The sequence below is a fragment of the Dendropsophus ebraccatus genome, chromosome 3 (genome assembly GCF_027789765.1).
Source record: "Dendropsophus ebraccatus isolate aDenEbr1 chromosome 3, aDenEbr1.pat, whole genome shotgun sequence".
In the NCBI taxonomy this organism is placed as follows: domain Eukaryota; kingdom Metazoa; phylum Chordata; class Amphibia; order Anura; family Hylidae; genus Dendropsophus; species Dendropsophus ebraccatus.
The window spans coordinates 61,754,050-61,770,177 of NC_091456.1; the positions used below are offsets into that span (position 1 = coordinate 61,754,050).

The 16,128-nt window shown below is 46.3% G+C and overlaps 1 protein-coding gene across 1 annotated transcript in view; it reads right to left on the reverse strand.

Moving 5' to 3' along the window:
* The window catches only part of PGM5 (phosphoglucomutase 5), a 111,245-nt gene extending 95,784 nt beyond the window's left edge, over positions 1-15,461 (reverse strand). Inside the window, exon 1 of the mRNA XM_069961876.1 lies at positions 14,815-15,461. Within this exon, the coding sequence (XP_069817977.1) occupies positions 14,815-15,072 (258 nt within the window). The 5' untranslated portion in view covers positions 15,073-15,461. The remainder of the gene's footprint in view (positions 1-14,814) is intronic.
* Between the last annotated feature and the right edge of the window lie 667 nt (positions 15,462-16,128).

A 16,128-nucleotide genomic window follows, 5' to 3' on the forward strand; every position in this document is an offset into this window, starting at 1 on the left:
ACAACAGAACGGAAATTCCATTGAACACAATGGGACATTGCTCTGTTCATATTTTAAAGGAGGAAATTCAAGCTGAAATAAGAGCAGATTCCTCTTCAATTCCTCGCCTATTTCCCACCTATTCCTTAGTGTAAACATACCCTTAAAGCAGGAAACTACTCGGAGCCCAAAAACTGCCTCTACTCCTGCAGCATTAAAAGGTATTGCTGTAGAATGAGGACTTGAACAGTGGCAGTCTTTAAAGCGAATGTACGATCAGGTACATCGCTTTAAGTTTTTTATATATATAGGTCTATTCCCGGGCATCAGCCCAGCCTGAAGCACTGGAAGCTGGCCTGCCCACCCCTAGTGTGACAAAACCCCCTCCCCTCTGTGATGCGGCTCTATTACAATCAACAGAGGCACGTCACAGTGGGGAGGGGTATTGCCACAGGGGTCGGGCAGGTCCACCTCCAGTGTTTCAGGCCAGGCCGGTGTCCAGGAATAGACCGGCGGTGTGCACAGGAACCAGGCAGCATTTCAAAAAGAGGACCACAGCGCCAGTCTATTAATATAATTAACTTAAAGTGATGTTCCTGATGGTACATTTGCTTTAAGGGGTTAACTGATGTGGTACTATCTTGACACACAGAGGTGGTAGCGGTGACGCCACTTCTATGGTGGTTGGTAGTGCAGTACAGCCTAGCCAGTGATGGTAATGTTGTGACGCCAGGTTTGGTGTTACACCTGCTTTTATGTTATGGCTGGCTATACTGTTTCCCAATGGTCAGTGACCTGCCGGGCTGTGATGGGTGCCTTGGGCTCTTATCACAGTGGTCCAGAGTGGGGAGATGACTCACCCGAACTGTCGGTACTGCCACCCACAGACAGGGTAAAGTAACCCAAGGAGTGTGTAGCCGGTATGTGTAGGTGCTGGTGCAACTGGAGTCCCAGTAAAATAAATAGAATGGCTTTACTAATAGTCTCTTGTGATACAGGATATGCTGGTAATGGACAACTTCTTTGGTACAGACTTGTATTTACTGGATCTGTGCTGGGAGATGCTTTAAGTGCTGAGGTAGAATAGCGGTACTGATGTTGCTTAGTGTTGAGCAGTGAAGAGTAGAGGAGTTTGTCGTGAGAGCCCCAACCCAGGGTAGCAGTGTGCTCTGCCGGAACTTGAGAGAGAGATACTTGAGAGAAGAATACTTGTGCCCATGTTTCACTAACCACTTTCTGCCCTGAATTGTTTGGGTACCCATCCTACCAGGGTGAGACAAGCCCCAGTCTTGGTTACCTGGAAGCAGCTAAGTGTCTGCGGTGTATCCCGCGCTGCAAGATAGAGTACGTAGACCTTCGTACGGTTGCTTTGCTCTATCCGGGTCAGTTCCTCTATAGTTATACTCTTAGAAGTGAAAGTCTCTGGGCTCTCCATACACTTGTGCCTTGGACCAACTCACTAACACACTCGACTCCCACCCGTGGTGGGAAACCACACTGTATTGTTCCCCATTTGTTTTATGTATGTTAACACAATGGTGTTTCAGGTTCAGGTTAATTTAAAATCTATGAATTTTGCTTGGTGACATTAATAATCAGTTATGTGGACAGAGAAGGTAACTCTGCTTGCTGACAGTGTTATAGTGAGGTATAGGGTGAGTGAAAAGGAGGATCTTAGAGATGAGCGAACCTTGAGCATGCTCGAGTCGATCCGAACCCGAACATTCGGCATTTGATTAGTGGCGGCTGCTGAACTTGGATAAAGCCCTAAGGCTATGTGGAAATCATGGATATAGTCATTGGCTGTATCCATGTTTTCCAGACAACCTTAGAGCTTTATCCAAGTTCAGCAGCCCCCGCTAATCAAATGCCGATCGTTCGGGTTCGTATCGACTCGAACCCGAACCCGGTTTGCTCATCTCTAGAGGATCTCTAAAACTTCTTGCTGGCAATGATAATTAGTGATCATTTTCTCTCTCCTTACACCCTATCCCTTCGCCCATACCAATTTCCCCGACACCTCTGCCAGCCGGCAGCAGTGAGCTCTAACTTGTGCCTCAGTATCTGGAGGCTTCTTTTACAGTCTTGTCACCTACCAGGATTTCTGGTGTCTCAAGCCAATGGATTATGTCTTCTAGATTAGTGATTTTCAACCTTTTTTGAGCCGCGGCACACTTTTTATACTTAAAAAATCCCGGGGGACACCACCAACCAAAATGGCACAAAATTACACTAAAACAGTACATATTATACATATAGTTAATAATATAGATTCTAAATGTATTTATACTCACTCAGTGTGAAACCTGGGCCTGTTTTCTTCTCCTCCTGTGCTTCTGTCCTGTGCTTCTCTCCACCATACTTCTCCCCCATACTTCTCTCCTGTGCTTCTCTCCACCATACTTCTCCCCCTGCTTCTCTCCTATGCTTCTCTCCCCCATGCTTCTCTCCTGTGCTTCTCTCCACCATACTTCTCCCCCCTGCTTCTCTCCTGTGCTTCTCTCCCCCATGCTTCTCTCCTGTGCTTCTCTCCACCATACTTCTTCCCCCTGCTTCTCTCCTGTGCTTCTCTCCCCCCTGCTTCTCTCCTGTGCTTCTCTCCACCATACTTCTTGCCCCTGCTTCTCTCCTGTGCTTCTCTCCCCCCTGCTTCTCTCCTGTGCTTCTCTCCACCATACTTCTCCCCCCTGCTTCTCTCCTGTCCTTCTCTCCACCATACTTCTACCCCCTGCTTCTCTCCACCATACTTCTCCCCCTGCTTCTCTCTTGTGATTCTCTCCCCCTGCTTCTCTCTTGTGCTTCTCTCCCCCATGCTTCTCTCCTGTGCTTCTCTCCACCATACTTCTCCCCCTGCTTCTCTCCTGTGCTTCTCTCCCCCATGCTTCTCTCCCCCCTGCTTCTCTCCTGTGCTTTTCTCCCCCATGCTTCTCTCCTGTGCTTCTCTCCACCATACTTCTCCCCACTGCTTCTCTCCTGTGCTTCTTTCCCCCATGCTTCTCTCCTGTGCTTCTCTCCCCCCTGCTTCTCTCCTGTGCTTCTCTCCCCCATGCTTCTCTCATGTGCTTCTCTCCACCATACTTCTTCCCCCTGCTTCTCTCCTGTGCTTCTCTCCCCCATGCTTCTCTCCTGTGCTTCTCTCCTGTGCTTCTCTCCCCCATGCTTCTCTCCTGTGCTTCTCTCCTGTGCTTCTCTCCCCCATGCTTCTTTCCTGTGCTTCCCTCCACCATACTTCTCTCCCCCCTGCTTCTCTCCACCAAACTTCTCTCCCCCCTGCTTCTCTCCGCTGTTTCTGTACCCCATCCCCAGGTTTCTCTCCCCCCCTTCCTCCTCACCTCCTCCGAGATGGTCGCCGCTGCTGTCCGCCTCACCTACTGGCCGCAGGGCCCGGACGTGCTCCTCCAATCAGCTGAGACCGGGAGCGTGGTGCGCTGCGGCGGACCGTAGCACACATGTTGATTGGATGCGTGCATCACGTCCCGCCACAGCGCACCACGCAACCGCCCACATTATAATCCGCCACTGATCGCTGCGCATTGCCGGGGAACAAAACACAGGGGCACCATAGTTTGGGGAACTTTCCCCGCGGCACACCCGACCATGTGTCGCGGCACACTGGTTGAAAATCACTGTTCTAGAGCATGCAGATTCATTTGGTGCCAAGTAGCTTCCACTACCCCCGGGGTTGGGGGTGTCCCCTAGGGTTGTTCCGAGCGCAGTGTCCTGTACTTTCGGCACAGGGAGCATCTCTAACATGTGCTCCCTGTTCTGGAAGTACAGGCCGCAGGCAGACACTGAGCTCACTGGTACCTGTGTGCTCCCCCCCCCTTTCCATCGCACTGCTGTCCCATCCTATCCCCGGTCAGCATAGGTATCAGTGAGCTCAGTGTCCGCCCGCGGCCTGTACTTCCGGCACCGAGAGCGTGTGTTAGAGACGCTCTTTGTGCCGGAAGTACTAGGGCTGGCGGACACTGAGCTCCATGGTGCATGTGCTGCCTGGTAATCCTTGGGACACCCCCCGGGGAGCTGCAAAGAAGAAGACAGCTGATGGGGGAGCTTGTTGTTAGGTGAGTTGTGTTTTTTTTTAATCTGCTTTGCAAAGGGGGCCATCTATAGGGGCACAACAGAAGGGGGCCATCTATAGGGGGGCAACAGAAGGGGCCATCTATAGGGGACAACAGAAGGGGGTCATCTATAGGGAGACAATATAGGGGGACATCTATAGGGGACAACACAGGGGGGCATCTATAGGGGGCCAAAATAAGGGGGCCATCTATAGGGGAATAACACAGGGAGGGCCATCTATAGGGGGACAACATAAGAGGGTCATCTATAGGGGGACAACATAAGTGGGACATCATTAGGGGGACAACACAGGGGGGCCATCTATAGGGGCACAACATAAGAGGGACATCTATAGGGGGGCAACACAGGGAGGGCCATCTATAGGAGGGAGAACTTAAGGGGGACATCTATAGGGAACAACACGGGGGGCCATCTATAAGGGACAACATAAGGGGGACATCTATAGGGGGACAACATAAGGGGCATCTATAGGGGACAACACAGGGAGAGCCATCTATAGGGGACAACATAAGGGGGACATCTATAGGGGACAACACGGGGGGGCATCTATAGGGGACAACATAAGAGGGACATCTATAGGGGGACAACATAGGGGGGACATCTATGGGGGGAAAACACAAGGGGGCCATCTATAGGGGACATCTATGGGGGGAAAACACAAGGGGGCCATCTATAGGGGACAACATGAGGCATCTATAGGGGGACAGCCAGGGGCGGGCTGGGCCGGGGGGCAAGGGGGCATGTGCCCCCCGGGCTGGTCTTCCCCACCAATAAGTGGGCCGCGACCCGTGGCCGACCCTCTGCTATAATTGAGACTGAAAGAATAGCGCGGCCGGCCGCCGCGCTATTCCCTCAGTCTCTTTCAGGCCGCCTGTTCCCCTTCAGTAGCCGCAGACGTGCCGCGCGCAGGCACGTCTGCAGGCACCTACATCAGGTCCCCAGCGGTGACGTCACTTCCCTGACGCGCCGCTGAGGACCTGAGAGCGGAGAGAGGAGCCGCCGCGCTGCAGCAGCAGGGAGAAGCTGCTGCAGACTGAAGATCCGGCCCGAGGAGAGGTGAGTTGTTTTTCTTATTTTTTTTTTTAACCCCTTCAGGGAGGATGCACAGGGGGGGCTATTCTATAAGGGGGGATGCTTAGGGGGCTATTCTATGATGGAGGATGCACAGGGGGGCTATTCTATGAGGGTGGATGCACAGGGGGGCTATTCTATGAGGGGGGATGCACAGGGGGGCTATTCTATTAGGGTGGATGCACAGGGGGGCTATTCTATGAGGGGGGATGCACAGGGGGGCTATTCTATTAGGGGGGATGCACAGGGGGGCTATTCTATTAGGGGGGATGCACAGGGGGGCTATTCTATGAGGGGGGATGCACAGGGGGGCTATTCTATTAGGGTGGATGCACAGGGGGGCTATTCTATGAGGGGGGATGCACAGGGGGGCTATTCTATTAGGGTGGATGCACAGGGGGGCTATTCTATGAGGGGGGATGCACAGGGGGGCTATTCTATTAGGGTGGATGCACAGGGGGGCTATTCTATGAGGGGGGATGCACAGGGGGGCTATTCTATTAGGGGGGATGCACAGGGGGGCTATTCTATTAGGGGGGATGCACAGGGGGGCTATTCTATGAGGGGGGGATGCACAGGGGGGCTATTCTATTAGGGGGGATGCACAGGGGGGCTATTCTATTAGGGGGGGATGTACAGGGGGGCTGTTCTATGAGGGGGGAAGCTTAGGGGGGCTGTTCTATGAGGGGGGGGTGTACAGGGGGGCTATTCTATGAGGGAGGATGCACAGGGGGGCTATTCTATAAGGGGGATGCACAGGGGGGCTATTCTATAAGGGGGGATGCACAGGGGGGCTTTTCTATAAGGGGGATGCACAGGGGGGCTTTTCTATAAGGGAGAATGCACAGGGGGGCTATTTTATAAGGGAGAATGAACCGGGGGGCTATTCTATAAGCGAGAATGAACAGGGGGCTATTCTATGAGGGGGGATGCACAGGGGGCTATTCTATGAGGGGGGATGCACAGGGGGCTATTCTATGAGGGAGAATGCACAGGGGGGGGGGCTATTCTATATGGGGGATGCACAGGGGGGCTTTTCTATATGGAGAGATGTGCACTGGGGGGGGCTATTCTATATGGAGGGATGTACAGCAGGGGGGCTATTCTATATGGGGGATGTACAGCAGGGGGGCTTTTCTATATGGAGAGATGTGCAGCGGGGGGGGGGGGGGCATTCTATATGGTGGGATGTACAAATGAGGATGTTGCTGGAGCAAGAAGCCTAAAATGTCTGTCTGACAGATCCCGTGGAGAGGAGTCCTGGCCAGAGAAGCCTTCATGATAGCCGGAGCCAGATGGAGAAGAAAAAGAAAAGTGGACGTCTCTTCATGCAGAGAAGACGCCTACTGTGAGTCACCGAATGTAACTGCACTATAATCATTTATAAGGTCTTATAACTTATCAGGGGTGTCAAACTCCGTCCCTCCAGGTTTTGCAAAACTACAATTCCCGTCATGCTTTATCTGTCCAGTCATGATGGGATTTGTAGTTTTGTAACAACTGGAGGGACGGAGTTTGACAAGTGTGCTCTATTGTCTGTGTTCTTATACCTGATAGATAGATAGATAGATAGATAGATAGATAGATAGATAGATAGATAGGAGATAGATAGGAGATAGATAGATAGATAGATAGATAGATAGATAGATAGATAGATAGATAGATAGGAGATAGATAGATAGGAGATAGATAGATAGGAGATAGATAGATAGATAGATAGATAGATAGATAGATAGATAGATAGATAGGAGATAGATAGATAGATAGATAGATAGATAGATAGGAGATAGATAGATAGGAGATAGATAGATAGATAGGAGATAGATAGATAGATAGATAGATAGATAGATAGATAGATAGATAGATAGGAGATAGATAGGAGATAGATAGATAGATAGATAGATAGGAGATAGATAGATAGATAGATAGATAGATAGATAGATAGATAGATAGGAGATAGATAGATAGGAGATAGATAGATAGATAGATAGGAGATAGATAGGAGATAGATAGATAGATAGATAGATAGATAGATAGATAGATAGATAGATAGATAGATAGGAGATAGATAGGAGATAGATAGATAGATAGGAGATAGATAGATAGATAGATAGATAGATAGATAGATAGATAGATAGATAGATAGGAGATAGATAGGAGATAGATAGATAGATAGATAGGAGATAGATAGATAGGAGATAGATAGTAGGAAGTGGCTCTCCGCTCTCCTATCTAGCAGCTCATTCTGTATCTTCGATTACACATGATATCTTGACCAGCAGACACATTTTAATAATGAGAACCTTCTATGGCAGGGGTCTCAAACTCGCGGCCCTCCAGCTGTTGCAAAACTACAATTCTCATCATGCCTGGGCCAGGCATGATGGGAATTGTAGTTTTGCAACAGCTGGAGGGCCGCGAGTTTGAGACCCATGTTCTATGTGGATGATCCTGGTATTTGTACGGTGGATGTTAGTTAGTAATGGCGGCGGTGGTGAAGGGGTTGTGATATTTGTTTCCTTTATACTGGTATTATTGGTCTGGGTATACTGGATCTCAGTTATGGTTTGGTGGTATTAGTTAGTATGGGGTGGTAATGGTTGTGGTCACAGTGATAATATATGTTTCTTATATACTGGTGTATTGGATTTGGTCAGTAACGGTATATAACGTTATCAGTTCTGTTCTGGGGTCACATCCACACACTGAGCCCCCACAGAACTATGTATACTGATCTCTCACAAAGCCTCCAGTACACAATACACCAAGAATCCTCCAAGTACAACAGCTGCAAACACTACAACTCCCAGCATTTACTTACAGTCTGCAGCCCTCAGGATATGCTGGGAGTTGTAGTACCTCCTCTGATAACAGCTGGTGCTGTAGAGATTCAGGGCTGATGGTTGTAACATAAGAGAACCAGAAGGGCAATGTAAATGATTACAGCACTGACCCTGGTGCATTCACACAGACAGATTTAGCTGACAGATTTTTGAAGCCAAAGCCAGGAATGGAGTTGAAAAGAGGAGAAATCTCAGTTTTTCCTTTATTACCTGTTCTCTGCTTATAGTCTGTTCCTGGCTTTGGCTTCAAACATCTGTCAGATAAATCTCTCTGTGTAAAGGCACCCTAAGGTACTATGCTGTGCACCTGAGCTAGGTTCCCTTTAATCCAATAGATATATATCCTGGGATAGCTCTCATTACATACTATATAGCATGTGAGAGACCACTAGGTTTAAAGAAGTACTCAGGGGCTTGAGACATTTCATCCGGAGGTGAGACAATTACGAGGGCTTTTCGTGGCTGGGAACACTGGCCACAATACTATAATTCTGTGGCGCATGTGGTATCTTCCTTTTCCGCACTTATTTGGGGAGGGTAATACCAGGTAAGGGCCAGAGTGGTCCTTGAAGGATGGGCCGCTAGCCTGCCAATCAAGGGCCAGTGCCGTGTGCTTGCCCCCCAGGCTAAAATCTGCCAGCCAGCCCCTGGGGACAGCATAAGTGGGCATTTTTTAGGGGGACAACATAAGGGGGCATCTAAAGGGGGATAACACAAGGGGGAATTTATAGGGGGACAACACAGGGGAGGGGCCATCTATAGAGGGAAAACATAAGGGGGACATCTATAGGGAACAACACAGGGGGGCATCTATAGGGGACAACATAAGGGGGCCATCTATAGGGGACAATATAAGGGGCCATCTATAAGGGGACAGCATAAGTGGGCATTTTTTTAGAAGGACAACATAAGGGGGCATCTATAGGGGGACAACATAAGGGGGCATCTTTAGGGGGACAACATAAGGGGGGCATCTATAGGGGGACAACATGAGATAGCATCTACAGGTGGACAACATAAGGGGGACTTCTATAAGGGGGCAATATGGGGGGCATCTATAAGGGGGAAACATAGGGGGACCATCTTTAAGGGGGATGGACAACACGGGAGCCATCTATAAGGGGGACAACATGGGGGTCATGTATATGGGGGGTGAACAACACAGGAGGGTCATTTATAAGGGGGACAACACAGTGGAGGCATCTCTAAGGTGGAATACACAGAGGGAGGCCATCTGTAAGAGGGAATACACAGATGGGGGCCATATATAAGAAAAACTACACATAGAGGGGGCATTTATAAGTAAACTTCACGTGGGGGTGTATACTATAGGGGATACACAGAGGGGGACCATCTATAAGGAGGACTACACAGGAATTGCATATACAATAGGGGATGCACACTGGGGGGGCATCTACTATAGTGGACTACACAGAGGGGCCATCTATAAGGGAGGCTACAGAGAGAAGGGCCATATACTATAGGGAATGCACAGAGAATGTTATCTACTATAGGGGGACTACACATGGGGGGGTCTCAAGGAGATGCACATCTACATGAAAGATTGAACAAGGGGCCATATATAAGGAGACTACGCAGAGGGGGGCATATACTATAAGGGGGAATCACATACTGTCAGGGCTACCCACTAAATTAGGGTGTAAAGAGGACAATACAGATGTGCAGTTTGTAGAGAGATGAGGATGGTGCCTAATGGTGTGTTTACACAGAGAGATTTAGCTGACAGATTTTTGAAGCCAAAGCCAGGAACAGACTATAAACAGGGTGCAGGTCATAAAGGAAAGACTGAGATTCCCTGTCTTTTCAAGTCCATTCCTGACTTTGGCTTCCAAAATTGGTCAGATAAATCTGCCTTTGTAAACGCACCATAATATGTCTGTCTGTCAAATTCTGTGGATTTGTGGCTTGGAGAAGTTCTTATAATGGCCCAGGGCAGATGGAGAAGAAAATGAAAAGGGAAGAACAGAATGCATAGATCTGTGAAGGCTTAGTGTGTGGAAGTTGCCCTGAATAGAGGGTAGAATAAATATATGTATGTGTGTTTGTGTGTATGTGTGTATATAACACGTTACCATATTATCACCAAACACATCACCATACACTTGTTTCTGACCAAACCCAGTAAACCAAGACTATTACCAGTAATACTTACATTATCACTACACCTTCACAACTATGTGAGGGCCCCCTCAATGCAATTCCAAATGCTGTGGAAACCGTACCCCCTGTTCTTCCCCAATAGCCACACAACTTTGCCCCGATTATAATTATCAGTAACATTGCGCTGCAATTAGGGGGGAAATGGGGGGCATGGTTTCTACAACGTTTTGATCTCAATCTGAAAGCACAGAAGGAAACACACCTTAATTTATTTCTTCGCCAACAAAGAAGTAATGGCTGGCACACCGGTCAACATATAAAGCAAGCTCGGGCTGAGTGCTGAAGCTGGAACCGCTGTTATACCATCGGGTGGTGCTCTGCCAAAGACATAATAGGTAAGTTCTTACGTAGAGACACAGTAGCGGCACTCTCCCATAGGTAAAATTGCTTTATTTCTTAGGCAAAAACATAGGACAGACAGTGCGATCCACAGGGAAAGCTACGAATCCCTGTGGTTGATGCGCGTGTAGCGCGAAACGATTCGTAGCTTTCCCTGTGGATCGCACTGTCTGTCCTATGTTTTTGCCTAAGAAATAAAGCAATTTTACCTATGGGAGAGTGCCGCTACTGTGTCTCTACGTAAGAACTTAATTTATTTCTTGTTACAAGTCCTCCTCAGGGTACGTTCACACGTACCGGATTCGCAGCAGATTTCATCTAAATAACTGAACACAGCATCAAATCTGCACCATCAAATCTGCTGCAGATCTGCTGCAGATCCTGTACGTGTGAACACACCCTTAAAATGAATGTACAATCAGATACATCGCTTTATATTTTTTATATAAATAAACACCTCCCCTCTGTGACACGGCTCCATTGATTGTAATGGAGCGGCATCACAGATGAGAGGGGTTTTGTCACACTGGGGACGTGCGGACCTGCCTCCAGTGCTTCACTCCAGGCTAATGCCCTGGAATATACCCACACCTTGTGCTGGCGTCGGTCTATTCACATAAAAACTAGCTCAATGAATAGCCGTAGTTTTACGAAAATATGCGTGAACATATAGTGTGAACATAGCCCTAGACTGCATCTCTCAACAGCATGATTACAATTTAACATGTGCAGAAATGGTCCCTGAAATTCAGGAATGACAATTCCCTGCTTGTCACACTGTGAATCCCTAGGGAAGTTGGGTCTGGGAAAGCATCCTGCCCTTAGCACCATCTGATTTGTATAATTCTCTAGAGCTGAAGACACAACTTCTACATTAATACAGCTTCTACTGATGATGTCAAAGAAAAGTACACTGTATATCTAAAATAAAAAAGGACCAGGGAAATTCTCAGGGTTCCTTGGTCTGCCAGTTGGCAAACAGTTGATTCTGCAGAGGTAAAATTCTGGCACTGACGGAAAAAAGTAGTTTTACATGGCCAACATTCAGATGCATTATATGAATGACTTTGGCTTATAGAGAGGGGGTTTCTGAGTAGAGGGCCCCTTTCCGTTCTGTCCAATGTCCTGATAGACCATTTAGATATAGAACTGGAGCTGGATAAACAAATACCATCAGGGAACCAGAGAAGCATTGACATTGGGGTGGACGGAGGCATGATAATGTGAATTTTACTTCTAAGTTGTTTCTAAGTAATTTTATGAGGCTAAAAAAAACCTGTAGGCCCTAGTTGAAGCATGATTACATGTATGAAGTTTATAATAACATAATATGTAGTTTGTAACATACACTGTGGCTTACAGCCCATTATAGTTAGGGTCCCATTTTCCACAATTGTGGTCCATGCACGAACGATGTGCTCTATACCGGAATTCGGAACTACCAGCATCAAACCCCGAAACAGTTTAAATCGCAGCTGAGTCAGTACAGTAGCACAAAGATAGGAGCTCCAGACATCATCAAGAATGACAATGTTAGGAGTTCCAAAGTCTGTTCCATGGCATATTGTCTATAATTGAGGACTGTGCATGGAACGTGTAAATGACTCCTTAGGTTTACTTAACATATGTCAATGCAACAAATTGCAAGGATGAGAATGCAGGATGCAATAAACTGGGTCCTTTGCATCCAGCATCCCATCTGGTGCCCTTAGGCTGAAATAGGGCATGACAGTGGGCCTATGGACTATCCAGTAAATTTGCCCTCTGCCATTTTTGCATCAGATTCTTCATAAATGATTTTTTTGATCGAGCACAACCAGGCCAGATAGCTCCTAAGCTGTATCCCTGGACATATGTAATCCTGGCTTTAGGACTCAATGTTAAATTTCACCTACAATGTTACTTACTGTAGCTTACTATCCACACTATAGAAATTGTGTCCTTTTTAGTCAGTGTATGAATAAGATGAGCTGGGTTGTTCATAGAAACATAGAAGATTGTCGGCAGAAAAAAAACACCTGGTCCATCTAGTCTGCCCTTTTAGTATTTATTTTCTTAATATCTTAGGATACATATATATTTAGCCCAGGCATGTTTAAATTCTGTTATTGTGGATTTACCTACCACCTCTGCTGATAGTTTGTTCCAAGTTTTGCTTGTGACACACCATTACATAAAACTAGTCTTACTGATCTATGTGGAGTCGACCTCAGGGGCATTAGACACTAGCTGTCTACACCAGTTGAAAGGGGTTATCCAGCACTACAAAAACATGGCCACTTTCTTCCAGAGACAACACCACCCTAGTCTCCAGTTTGAAGAGAATGCATTTATTGCTAACCACACCATAATTCAGAGACAAGAGTGGTGCAGTCTCTGGAAGAAAGGCCATATTTTTGTAGTGTTGAAGAACCCCTTTAAAGTAAGGATCCCCAATTGATAAGAACAATGATAAAGTCCAGTTTTTATTAGTTTTCTAGTTTAGGGGCTCTTTAGAAGATGTCTGTGCATCTGGTCTTTTAGGGAATATTAACATTAGAGAGAAGGACCCCTACTGAGAACCACATTCTATGGGCCACAATATAGAGCTGTTCTGTATGAGCACCTCTTGTTTTAGTGGACTTCAGCTATTCTTGCATTAGTCTGCTTTTCCATAGCTTCCTCTAGGAAAATAGCTATGTGCTGAGGGTTTTGGTGACATATTGGTATGTCCTGGTGTTCGGGTGGGCTCACAAGCATGTCAACTAGAGCCATTTGTAGAATACAGATGTGCTCCTGCCACATATGCAGGAAGCAGTGCTGGTGCCGATCTAGGCAGGTTGATCCTGTAGATGCAGTCAGTAGAAACAATGACACTTGAAGGGTTGGCAGGGTAGGGGGCCTCCAATGTAGCCTATCAGCAACCTTACAATTGCGGGGTTCTGATAATTGACATGGCAGATCATGGCCTGCAGGACCTAAAAGATTTCTAACAGTGTCAGCCGTTTGGAATGTGAGTTGTAGTTGACAGATTCACCTCCTGTGAACCACCTTAAGGGTTAACCCTGTTGTAAAATTCTTTGAAGGGTGCATTTTTTAAAACGAGGTGATCTGTGGAGGGTCTCCACCATACAGGCCTCACAGACTCACTTCAGAAGTAAATTTGCTGATAAACATCTAAATCCTTTAACATCCTTAGGCTAGGCTCACATTACGTTTTTTTCCTCTCCAAGAAAAAATTACGTCCATCATCATTTTAACTTCAAAATTACCTCCATCATTTCGCTGTTTGGCCGCCTGTACATTATTCTAGTTTTGGTGGACTAATTGGCCTTTAGGTGTGTCTTTAATTAAAAAGTCCATTGAATTTAACAGTAAAAACGGTGAAATGATAAGCTAAGGATTTTCAGCATAAAGGGGTACATTTATTAAATGTGCCCCTGGCAAAGGCCACGGAATAGGCCTTTTCCGTGGCATGCGGTCCACTTGCCTAATGGGCAGGCGCTGATTGATGCAGCAAATTGATTTATGCCTGCTAGCAGGAAAGCAGTAAGAAATCATAGCAGAAATCTATACCTGCTCCACAGGTGCAGGTCCAGCCAGATTTACCTAAGAGGTGTGAATGTGGGCAGACCTAATTTAAGACTGGCATATATTGCAAATGTCCATAAAACACACATGTATTTTCTCTCACTTTCTCTCATCATATATGGCTTTTTTATGCAAAAGGACTGCAAAAACTTTTGCCCGTTCACATAGTGCAGTTTTTTTTGTATCATCATTATATGTGTATCAAAATTTGTATTTCGGCTAAGAGAAGCATTGGAAAAATGAAGGTTGTCAGGGATCTTTATAGTGGCTTTTTATTTTTATTCTGTCAACAGAAAAGGCAAAAAGGACTGACAGCACACCCACTTCTTTTCTCCATCATCCATAACACCAATGATGCCTGCATTCTGCTGACTCTCCCAGGGAGGATGAAGCAATCTGCCGGCAGTCATACACACTATAGGACCTCTGTGCAAGAACAGTATATGAGCCCCTCGTTTTCTACTAGCTCATCATATAGCGTAACCCTGTGTACAGTATTTCTAACAATCCACCAGTAATTTTGAACTATTTTCATTAGTTCAGTTCCTTACATGCAAACTAATAGATGGCAGGAATCTGTTTGTATGGTAACAGTAAGTCTGCCCCTGAATTAAATATTAGGTAGCGTTAAGTGTATTTGGGAATTATGTTATAGTCAATTCTCCAATATACAAGTGACATAAGAGAATAAATATGCAAACCTGTAACTTCTATAAATGTCAGTTATAAATATATGTGCCTGCCTTACCCCATTGGCAGCTGCCATCTGTACTATGACCTCGGTGGCTGTCTTGCTGAAGTACCTGCCATCACTGCCCACCACCATAGTACATCCCTGGCGGTCCCGCAGATCTATGGACGAAAGGACGCTCTGGATAAAATTCTGCAGATAGTTCTTCTTGCTCTCAAACACAGCTGTCGGCTTCCTAAATCCATTGCTCCCAGGTTTCTGATCGTCATAAGGGACAGTTTGCGCTGTTACAACAGGGATGGGGTTCACCTCCATGCTCTTCTACCTTCCAATATTCCCTGAATTGTTCCTTGCACTTTAGTAGAGGAAAACTATTTGAATGTCAGGATAAAAGGGGGTTCCCAAGAAAAGGAGGGCAAAGAGCTCCTCCCTGGCTGAGATTCCACTGCAGAAACTTATTTCCTCTGAACTTGTGATAGTCCTGGAAATCTCAGTCTTCGAGGCTGTCAAGTGTTTCCTCCTGTCAGCGTCTATTCGTACATGGAAATGCTGGAAGGGAATTTAGTAGAGTGTGAGATTCCCTTTCCCAGAGTTTCACAGTATTATCCCTCTGTAGTAGAAGAGAGTCACTATATGTAATGTGCTTCTATGCACTACTGCAACCCTGCTAAAGTTACTGCCTTATCCCACAGGTCATTCTCCCTCCCTCCCATGACTCATGTGCTTGTACAGTACAATGCATAACAAATGCAAGTCTTTGAACAAGGACGAGGGTTGCCAAAAAACTGGCAGGGCTAAACCTTTGCAATCAACAGAAGCCTCCGCCAAAAATAGCCCAGTGAAAAAAAGAAGTCAAGAATTGTTGTCCTTTGGCTGTGTAACTGGATGCTGTTTTGTGTGTTCTAACATTTGTTCAAGGGGATCAACTTCTGTCACATAACAGAGCAGAGTGTTGGAGGCTGCGGGTGGCTAATAAACTGTAAGTGCAACTACATAAAAGACAATGATCTGAATCTTAAAGGGACTCTGTCACCTCCAATCCACTATCCTGAAAACCCTAAACTAAAGTCATCTGTACATAGGATAAAGGATGCTGATACCAAATCTGTAATTTGTAGCTTTCTACTCCTTTGTATTTCGCTGGTATAAGCCTACAAACTGGGCATGTTGGTATATAGAGAGGACTACTTCGCTCAAGACTATAAACTAAATAAAGTTTTATTCTTAAATTTAGAGGGTGTTTTAGAGGTGACAGAGTCCCTAATCTGTGCAATACAGAGTGTTAAAGGGGTTCTTCAGGACTACATCAATAATGGTTACCAGACATTCAGAATCTAAGTTTGTAATATGGGTCACAATTTGCATATACCA